The following is a 10,845-nucleotide window of genomic DNA, read 5'->3' on the forward strand; positions in this document are numbered from 1 at the left end:
TATAAGTGAAATAATCTGTCTGTAAACAATTGTTGGAAAAATGACTTGTGTCGTGCACAAAGTAGACGTCCTAATCGACTTGCCAAAACTATAGTTTGTTAACAAGAAATTTGAGTTTTAATGACTCTAACCTAAGTGTATGTAAACTTCTGACTTCAACTGTACATCTGTGGTAATACTTACGCCATGGAGATTACCATGAAGTCCAACCAGTTCCATGGATCCCTGAGGAAGGTGAACTTCCCCACACAGAACCCCCTCGCCAAGATTTTAATGAGAGACTCGAATGTGTAAATCCCTGTGAATGTGTACCTGATCAAACCAAGACAGAAAGGCATTATGGTAGTTGCTATGGAAGTCAACAACAACAGCCCTATTCAATCAAAATCTTATACCTGTTTTCTGGGGCTAGACCAAAACAACACTATTTATCCTGTGCCAATGTAGGCTCTGTTCCAATTTTGATAGCAAGAAAACAATTGCAAGTCTTATGCTAGTGTGGATATCCATGGAGGCTGCTGAGGGGAGAACGGCTCATAATAATGGCTGGAACGGCGCGAATGGAATGGCATCAAACCTTGTGTTTGATGTATTTGATACAATTCCACATATCCCTCTCCATTCCTCCCCAATGAAGGTGCCACCAACCTCCTGTGGTGGATACTAGAGCGTAGCCAATGTTTGAATTGTCATGCTAAATCATTTTGTTTTGGTTTCTCACAGTAAAAATGTCTGAGATTACTTGAGGCCAAACGCAATTACGCATTCTCACACTGGAAACAGAATTGTATCTTTGTCTTACCAAGGAAGCTATAAAAACTGGTGTCAATTGAATAGTGTAACAGCCAATAATAAGTAACCTACAGGGATTAAATCTAGAATATAAGTTACTTACTCAACATTCTTGGCCCAGTCCGGGGGGTTGCTCAGAGTCATAAAAGCACAGTTGGTCAGAATGGTGAACATGATCAACATGCTGAACATCGTACAGAGACACAAGTCAAGGAAAGAACCCAACAAGTTCAGAGACACATGTAAAGCAATGTCACATCAAGGCTAACTAATAATGAGGACTAGGCCCCGAGTGTTCCGTGACCATAGGCCATAGGCTATCTGTTTTGTCACCAAAGCCCCATATACTACCCACCACTGCMACCTGTATTTGCTAGGTAAATCCCCGCCTTATCTCAGCTCACTGGTCACCATAGCAGCACCCACCCATAGCACGCGCTCCAGCAGGTATATTTCACTGGTCACCCCCAAAGCCAATTCCTCCTCCGGCCGCCTTTCCTTCCAGTTCTCTGCTGCCAATGACTGGAACGAACTGCAAAAATCACTGAAGCTGGAGACTCATATCTCCCTCACTAGCTTTAAGCACCAGCTGTCAGAGCAGCTCAAGATCACTGCACCTGTACATAGCCCCATCTGTATATACCATCCAAGTACCTCATCCCCATACTGTTATTTTTATTTTTTTATTTAGCTCCTTTGCACCCCAGTATCTCTACTTGCACACTCATCTTCTGCACATCTATCACTCCAGTGTTTAATTGCTATATTGTAATTATTTAGCCACTATGGCCTATTCATTGCCTTACCTCCCTTATCCTACCTCATTTGCACACACTGTATATAGACTTTTTTCTATTGTGTTATTGACTGTATGTTTTATATCCATGTGTAACTCTGTGTTGTTGATTGTGTCGCACTGCTTTGCTTTATCTTGGCCAGGTCTTAGTTGTAAATGAGATTGTTCTCAACTAGCCTACCTGGTTAAATAAAGGTTAAATAATTAAAAAAAAAAATAATAATAACCCGAAAAACTCCATGCCCTATACAGCCTAGAAATATCGAGAGTTTTTCTTGGTCAGGTCACATGGTCACGAACCACTCAGGGAACCCCCTACGGTAACATATTTTCAAAGTCAACATACAATTTAGTCACATTATCTCCACATATTTGCTCGATATGACACCAAACTAGGCCATAAGTATATCAAACCAAACCTTGATATAGATGTGAAAGGATATGAGTGTACTAAAACTGCAATTGCTATTCTCCGTAGAGGATTGAAGGGGCTTAGGATGTAACAGGCAGGAGTGGCGTTGAAACGGATATTGCCTTGCCGCGATTCAATACTATAAATGTCTGAGAGAGAGAGAGAGAGAGAGAGAGAGAGAGAGAGAGAGAGAGAGAGAGAGAGAGAGAGAGAGAGAGAGAGAGAGAGAGAGAGAGGTTTGAGTGCCCAAATTACATGCAGTAATACCCATCCCAGCTGTACACACCACCACAGCACCAAGGCAAGGCCAAGACATTGTCCTCCACTGTTGATGGTGTGCTGAGGCTGTGGTCCTGTTACTATTGGTGTTGTTCCTTCTGTCTGGCACGCTCAAACCCCAGAGGACAGGAGAGCAGCCAGGCAGTCCCTCTCTCTCTCAGATGGACTCATGATGTGTGTGTGTGTGTGTGTGTGTTGCCATCTATGTGGGTGTGTATGTGTGTGTCTGATCATGGCAGTGTGAAAGTGTTAGGTAGGCTCTGTAAACAGAAGGGGATTCTGCAGTACGTTGTGTCTGGATGATTACATCAAAGACTCAGCTGGGGCCACAGTTTAGCTCAGTTCCTGTCACTTGTGCGTTGGCTGCTAGTTAGCCTTGGCACCATCTGAGGAGGACCCTAGAGTGTTGGCTGCTAGTTAGCCTTGGCACCATCTGAGGAGGACCCTGGAGTGTGTTAACATGAACTGAGTGCTCAGAAACAGTGTCTCAAATGTAATTTGGTCTGTTTTTGTTATTCTTTGAAGATGCATCACTGAGTGAACCAGTTAATACATAAATGACACAACATGGCACATGAAGGCAGCATGAGGACATGGCACCATGTTGCCGCTTTGGAGCACAGTATGCTAGCTTTGTTTAAAATTCAGAACATTCTGTGAACTCCTATGTGTCATTAATGGCCAGCAGGGGCTAACGTGATTGCCAATGAGTCTTGCAATGAGTCTTGCAAAGTATGAATGTATCATAATGCTTTTGGATTGAAAAATAGACCAAACCTTAACGGTTGTGGGTGGGGTTTAGCCTGAGTCCCATATGACATGAAATAGGAGTTGGCACGACAGCACAAACAGATCTGGAATTTAGGCTAGGTGTGGGTGTGTCCAGTACCTTCTGATTGGAGTAGAAGGGGTCCAGGTCCTCCAGAGGGGTGGAGACAAAGCCTTGTGGGACGTCCCCGTAGATGAAGGGGAGGGACTTCCCCGCCTCCAGGTCGCTGTTGGGCTTGGGCTCGTTGTCGTCATTGCTGTCGCTACAGCGGTCAACGCGGGGTTTCCGGGCCTCCTCCTCGGTGATGCGCCTTTCGATGGCGGCAAGCGAGTCGGGACAGAAGCGGCAGAAGCTGTCAGGTCCGGGCGGTACAAGCAGCTGTGCCATCTTGTCATGGTGCTCCTTCACAGGGAAGCTTGGGGCTCCGCCAGGGCAGGGGGCTGGGGAGAGGGAGGGAGGGAGATCAGGAAGGCCCAGCTACAACATTTAGTCTACAGCACATGTTGTGCATGACAAGTGGCCTGGGATACACCCAGTACTCTACTGTATGTTTAAACAAATACTCTCCCCTCCCCCTAAGATGAACGTCAAATACGTACAACTGAAACAGCATGAATGGCAATATAATCGTAATTTCCCATGACTTCTATTGTAACTTACTGTACTGTAGCACCATGTTCAGATATACCATTACGTCATCATACACAGAGACCTGGTTTATTTCTCTCTCTGATGGACGATCAAAGAGACTTAGTGTAGCATCCTTAATCCTAGTATCTTTCCACTTGAAGACATCAACGTGGCAAGAGCATTACAGGGTAATGTGCACACAGCTCATACATGTAGATATATCTACTGTTGAGAGTGAAACCCTGGATGACTGTCAACCGCACGCACGCAGGCAGGCACGCACACACACACACACACACACACACACACACACACACACACACACACACACACACACAGCGAAAAGGAGGGGAGACATTAGAGAGGGTTCGCACAGTTCCTCTGCCCGCACTGAACTCTGGGTAGTCTTTCTTTCGAGATGCCCAGGGGGTCATAGGCGGGGATGAGGGCAAGGCGAGAGGGCTGAGCCTGGTGACAGCCGAAGAGGGACCTGAACTGATGCAGAGGGACACAGACAGCCTTGGCCGAGGCCAACCAAACTGGACATCAGAGGCCTGTTTCAGCCGAATAAAAAATTGAAAAAACCCTTTTATTTGTATGAAACAATACACACTCTTTTTCTGCTGAGAAGGGAAGTGGTCACCAAGTTAAATGAGATGTAGGTGACCACAGAGATTTTTTAAAGCGTATTAAAGTGTAATTCTATGTAGGTGACTTTCAATATGTCCCCAGGGTTGTCACTGCCACTGTGGTTGATTTAAAAACAGCCAACTGCTGTGGATAGATCGCACTCATTGTGGATACATCTGTGATGGAAATAAACACTCATTTTCTCTCTCACCATGGCCTGATTCTCCATCAACATCCATCAACGCCCACACACCCCTTCCTCTCCCCCCATTTATCTTTTTTTCCCCTCTCTCCAAAGGCCTACCCTGTTTCCTCCAGGCCCAGGGAGAAATACAAACAAGCACTCCCCTAAAGCCCAAGTGGGCCCTTAGAACAAAGCCTGTACCTTTAAGACAACACATATTCAGACGCCAGTGAGGGCAGTGGGGCCTTCCTGTCTGGGAGCAGGGGCCAGGGAATAGGACTGTGTTCCCCCACCGGCTCCTCTCTCATCACATCTTTAGCACTGTGATCCTCGTTACAGAATGGTACTACTGTCATAGCCTTTATTGTCAGTCTTTACCATTTAATATTTCTGAAACAATGGAGGAGCTGCAGTTGTGTCACCTAGCAACCCTATACTGTCTGACTTATGAGACTACTACTGACACATGGCACATCCAAAACAGTGTCACACCACCCAGCATACACTTCCATGGGGCTCCTAGGCCAGCCGAGGAGGGATTTCATTTGCATTCATCATGTTAACACCATTTGGTTTCTGATTGCCGTTTGAGCAACTGACATCAAAGTAGGTGTTTTCAGAGTTGATTGGTGTTTCGACAGACTATAAATAACAATTCAATTAACTATTTACTAACCCCAACCCTTATCCTAATCCTAAACTTAACCGTTACCCTTATCCTAGCACTAACCCTTACCCTATAACCRTTATTCTAAACCTAGCCCTAAGCGTAACCTTAGCAACATGTTGCTTATCAACAGAGAGTTTGTTGATAGTATGACCATCGTTTGAGCATCTACAGATGGACTGTCAGGACTATCTAAATAAAGTGTGACTCGAAATCACCTTTGCTCTAATTCATGGCATGGAATAGTCGCATAAAAGAGAAATTACAGTGACCTCATATATCCTATGGTTCTTTGTACTGTAGACCATATCTGTGTCACTGTGTGCTAGCTAGCTTTTCCCATGGGGAACTTCATAAACCCATCAGCTTGTGTTCTAAAGACAGCCTGGGGATCCACTGCTCCGATGTGTGAGTTAGTTGACAGCACGTCACCTAACAGCCCTATGAAAGGTTTGCTAGACACGATGCTAGTACACACTCCCCCAACTGAACCAGTCTCTGACGGCTTGTTTTGCCTGGAGTCAAACACCGCAGACACTGATTATTTCTATACTCTAAAGATGAATTAAATGGTATCTCCAGTTCTAGCATGCACCGGTAGCTATACTGTCTGGTATGTTAGGGGTTTTGAATGGACATTACATTTCCGAAGACATTTCAAATCAAAAGGTAGTCCTGGGTGGATGGCATTTATTCAAAGAATGTTTAAAATGTCGACCTCCACATTTAAAAAGGTTGTTTTAATATTATGATGTCTGTCTGTGATAGGGATAAAGAAGCTTTGGGAATATCATACTCGGCCTGTGATCAATATCACAGCTAGAATGTTGTCCGATCTGTTCAAAGTTACACGAATCCCTCGAGACTTTATGTAGGCTGTTATCAACACATACGTATGTACTCAAGACATACATTAAAGCAATACATACTGTTATTATATCAATACATTAAATGTGACATATGAGTAGTAGTAACCGTTCATATTAGTACGTATTGCTGCGTAGCCTAATTTTCTCTGAACACGTCTGCTGTCCATGGTGCTGAAACGCGAATCAAACCAGAAAACACAAATTTGGGGCTCATACACCAAACGGCAGACAGAAACCAAATGGTAACCTACTAACAGAGCCACAGGTATGTTGTCATCATGAAACGCATAGCCAAACACATGAAGGTGTGAAACAAGTTAGGAATTGATGGATGGCTAATAAATCCGTCTAGACAAGTGCAGTGGTTTGCTTTTAAATACGTTATGTAGCCTTACCACGAACAATAAGCACAGGCTACAGGTATAATCTGAAAGAGAAGGTGAGGCTAGTAGCCATACCTTAATTGTCGTGGATTCAAAACGAGCAGGGAGCTGTCGCCATATTGACGTATCCGTATATTTCCTCGAATTTACCGCTTCTCATTTGTAACATCTCCGCCCTGCCACCAACATCTGACACGCACACAAGTCTCCATAAACCGAGGCACTCAGATCATAGCTGGAAAGGGCGAGGAACATTAAGTAACACGAGTGGCTATCTCTTTCAATCACCACAATCCCTGAAAACACAGCGACGTGAGTGAGTGACAAAGCTTCCCAAGCGCGCGTCAGCCACCCAACTGAATGGGTGTGAATGGACCTCTCARAGTGCCTGGGCGTGCCCTTCCCCTTACCGGTTGTTTATTCCTTGTAATSGATCCACTATGGATGCTGTTAGCTGAAATATGAATAAACATTTGTATATTGCATCTATATTCTATTTTTACATTCTAAGTAGCAGTGTTTCATCTATAACCATGAGAATATCTTATGTCATCTAAGAGGCAGTGGTGCCATCTATTTTTCCATTATCGAGACATGACCGCAAATGACTCAAGCTACTTGAACAATATCGATTAMAATTTTTTTTTGCTCAATGCGTTCGTGTGTTTGAGTAACACACATTTCATGACCACAAAATCCCTGTCAATTTTGATAAATGCATTGCAAGAAATGTATATGTCAATTGAAGGCAAATCTGTTAAACAATAGGGTTCTTGTCATTGATATGTATTACAACTAATTAAAGGATCGAATTGCGACACCCATGTATAAAAAAAAGTAAAGCCATAATTTGGAGATGATAAGAAAGAAGCATAGGAAGGTAGCCTAAATAATAATGTATTGTCATTAATTGTCTATGTCAGGGGTTCCCAAACATTTTCACTCGGGCCCCCAGTGGGAACACTCCCATTGTGCYCTCACGCCATGTCTATTTCTATGGGCACAAGCACTGTTCATGACAAATCAACATCTTGAACCCCATTGAAAAGCTGTGGATGGAGTTGAAAACATTTTACACAAAGGCTCAGTGTCATTATCCTCGCAGAGAGGGCGCTAGAGTATTGAAAACAGGGGTGTTCCTATTTTTTGCTCATCTTTATCAAGGGTGCCAATAATTATGGATCTGGCTTATTGCCAATGATATCTCTAGATGTCMGACAGGGGGCGCTGTTTTAAAGCCACCACACAGCCATTTTGGCACTCCCCTCCGTTGTAAAAAAATATTTTGAAATGCATTTATTAATGTCTACATTCGTTTTTGACAAGTATGTTCTATAACAGACACCTTAATGCATACATTGAAATTATATTAAGGGAACTTAACATTATTTTATATATATAAAACATATTCCTTAAAAAAACACATTTGAGAGTACTAATGATACTTTGCCCACTACAAAAAAAAGAAATATTTAAATACATGCAATTTTGTCCTTTTATTGACTTACTGTTGAATTCCTTTCATTCCTGTGGAGGACTGCTCCTTCTGGCTTCAAAGCCTCCTATTGGCCATTAGATAGCATCAACCATCCAGGTTATCATTGGTTATCGTCTTTTATTGTTTGTGTGAATGTTTTCTGAAATCCAATAATAAAAATCTGTAAAAAAAAATATTTGGAACTCTGAGCTATTAAATAGAATGGATTGGCGATTCCGGATTTTCTGGCTTGATGTTCAAAAAAATACGGAGATTGTCACGTCCTGACCATAGAGAGACCTTATTTTCTATGGTAGAGTAGGTCAGGGCGTGACTGGGGGTTAGTCTAGTTTATTATTTCTTTCTGGGGTTCTAGTTTTGTCTTTCTATGTTGGTGATTTTGTATGATTCCCAATTAGAGGCAGCTGGTAATCGTTATCTCTAATTGGGGATCATATTTAAGTAGCATTTTTTCAACCTGTGTTTTATGGGATATTGTTTTGAGTTAGTGCACGTAGCACCGCTGTAGTCACGGTTTGTTTATTGATTTGTTGTGCTAAGTTTCACTTTCTAATAAATTATGTGGAACTCAACATCCGCTGCGCCTTGGTCCGATAATTATTCCAGCGAACGACAGAGATTTCCTAGATGCAGACTAGATGCAGGGTCCACTAGCCTACCTCTCAGCTGCTGCTCAGTCACTCCATGACTCTGCTTCCGCTTGTTCACGAGACAGTTTGAAGAAACGTAGATCTGTTGTAACAGTAGGCTATTGCAAAAATAAGCACAACACAAACGGGTTGTTTAGCAATTTCGTATGTTATTCAGGAGGGGAGTTACATGCAGATAGGCGAGTTATATGTAGCCTACACAGCATATCGTACAAGTAAGTCAGACAGGCAGTCAATAGCGATTTAATGTTTAAACCATTGTTTAGCATCTTTGCAAACATTGGCTAAACTTGAGGCAGACTGCTAACTATATGGCAGCATAACTACAAATATTACATCACACAAAACGCTAATTGTTTTTGCCCCAATGCAATGGTGTAGACTATATCTTGCTTGTGCTACGGCAATATCTGTTGCAACAGACAGACGGTTGTATGTAGACTTCTTATACAGTGAGCTGCAAAAGTATTGGGACAGTGACGCTTTTTTGTTGTTTTGGCTCTGTACTCCAGCACTTTGGATTTGAAATGATACAATGGCTGTGAGGTTAAAGTTCATCCATATCAGGTGAACGTTTAGGAATTACAGCACTTTTTCTACATAGTCCCCCCATTTTAGGGGACCAAAAGTATTGGGACTAATTCACTTCTATGTGTATTCAAGTTGTCAAGTGTAGTAGTATTTGGTCCCATATTCCTAGCACTCAATGATTACATCAAGCTTGTGACTCTACAAACTGGTTGGATGCATTTGCTGTTTGTCTTGGATGTGTTTCAGATTATTTTGTGCCCAACGGAAATAAATAATGTATTGTGCCATTTTGGATTCACTTTATTGTAAATAAAAATGGAATATGTTTCTTAACACATCTACATTAATTTGAATGTTACCATGATTGAGGATAGTCCTGAATAAATTGTGAATAATGATGAGTGAGAAAGTTACAGATGCACAAATATCATACCCCGCCCAAAAACCTTCAGTTATTGTAATAGTGAGAGGTTAGCATGTCTTCGGGGTATGATATTTGTGTGTAACTTTTTCACTCATTATTCAATGCATCCAACAAGTTTGTAGAGTCACAAGCTTGATGTAATCATTGAGTGCTAGGAATATGGGACCAAATACTATACTTTTTGACTACTTTAATACACATAAGTGAATTTGGCCCAATACTTTTGGTCCCCTAAAATGGGGGGACTATGTAAAAGAAAAGTGCTGTAATTTCTAAACGGTACACCTGATATGGATGAAAATACCCTCAAATTAAAGCTATCAGTCTGCCCTCGTATTGTTTACAGTACAAAACTACAAAAAAATGTGTCACTGTCCCAATACTTTTGAAGCTCACTGTATATTTTTGGAACGTATGTTCAGAAATATGAGGAAGTGACATAGGCTACATCATCATATCAATCTAATTGTTTGAGGCTTCAGAAGAGGGTGAGTAAAGAGAGAAACATGGCTGTGTGTGAATAACACATGCACAGTATGGGATTTGGATTCTTAGATTTGAGAGAGAAGTTTCCAGGAAGGGAGGGACGGGAGCGAAAACTATTCGTAGCCTCGGCCTAAAAATAAATTCCAGCACACTGGTGATCTTGATCCTCCACAACTGCACCAATCTGAAAACACCAAATATAATGGCAGAAATCATAGTAGATGCTTTTGCTTCCACCTATCCAGCCGTTTCATTCAGATCAATGCAGAAGACGAAGGGTWGGACACAAGGTCAGGGTGCCACCGTAGACTATTGGGACGCAGGCTCTCTGTCAGATGGGCTGTAGTGTAGCGTGGGTGAAAAAGGCTACTGATCTGTCTTCTTAGCACAAGCCATACTTGAGCATTCTAAAGAACTGCACTTCCAACTTAAGAGCAACATGTGTTCTCTCTGATGAGGCACTCAGGGAGAACCGGTAAGCAGTGAGTGTGTGCCTCCAGAAGGGTAGCCACCCTGCGATTCTTGCAGGTCRCTGCCCTCTGCTGGTGAAAGMGCATTTTTTTACAACAAGCCAAGAAAGCAGTGTGCCACCAATCTCCTAATTATCCATCTCCATCAAATACACATCTAAACCCTCGCATGTCAAAATATACCTGAATTTAACACAGAACATGACATTTTCCTTTTTTTCAATGCCACACTTTTTTCAATGCCACACTCCCATGTGGAGTGTCTGACTGTTTGACATTCACCTGGCTCCTCATCAAGGGAAGTTCCTGAAGCTGCCTGTCATCATGGTTACACTGTTCTCTTCTCATTACTGTCTCAGTGATGAAAGTAATACG

General features: G+C 42.4%; 1 protein-coding gene across 1 annotated transcript in view; it reads right to left on the minus strand.

Annotated features, from left to right (window-relative positions):
• The window catches only part of LOC111971059 (sodium channel protein type 2 subunit alpha-like), a 44,777-nt gene extending 41,296 nt beyond the window's left edge, over positions 1–3,481 (minus strand). Inside the window, 5 exon segments of the mRNA XM_070445864.1 lie at positions 184–312; positions 896–985; positions 2,032–2,116; positions 2,119–2,149; positions 3,169–3,481. Coding sequence (XP_070301965.1) covers positions 184–312; positions 896–985; positions 2,032–2,116; positions 2,119–2,149; positions 3,169–3,435 — 602 coding nt within the window. The 5' untranslated portion in view covers positions 3,436–3,481.
• Between the last annotated feature and the right edge of the window lie 7,364 nt (positions 3,482–10,845).

Source organism: Salvelinus sp. IW2-2015, linkage group LG12, assembly GCF_002910315.2.
Source record: "Salvelinus sp. IW2-2015 linkage group LG12, ASM291031v2, whole genome shotgun sequence".
Classification (NCBI taxonomy): Eukaryota; Metazoa; Chordata; class Actinopteri; order Salmoniformes; family Salmonidae; genus Salvelinus; species Salvelinus sp. IW2-2015.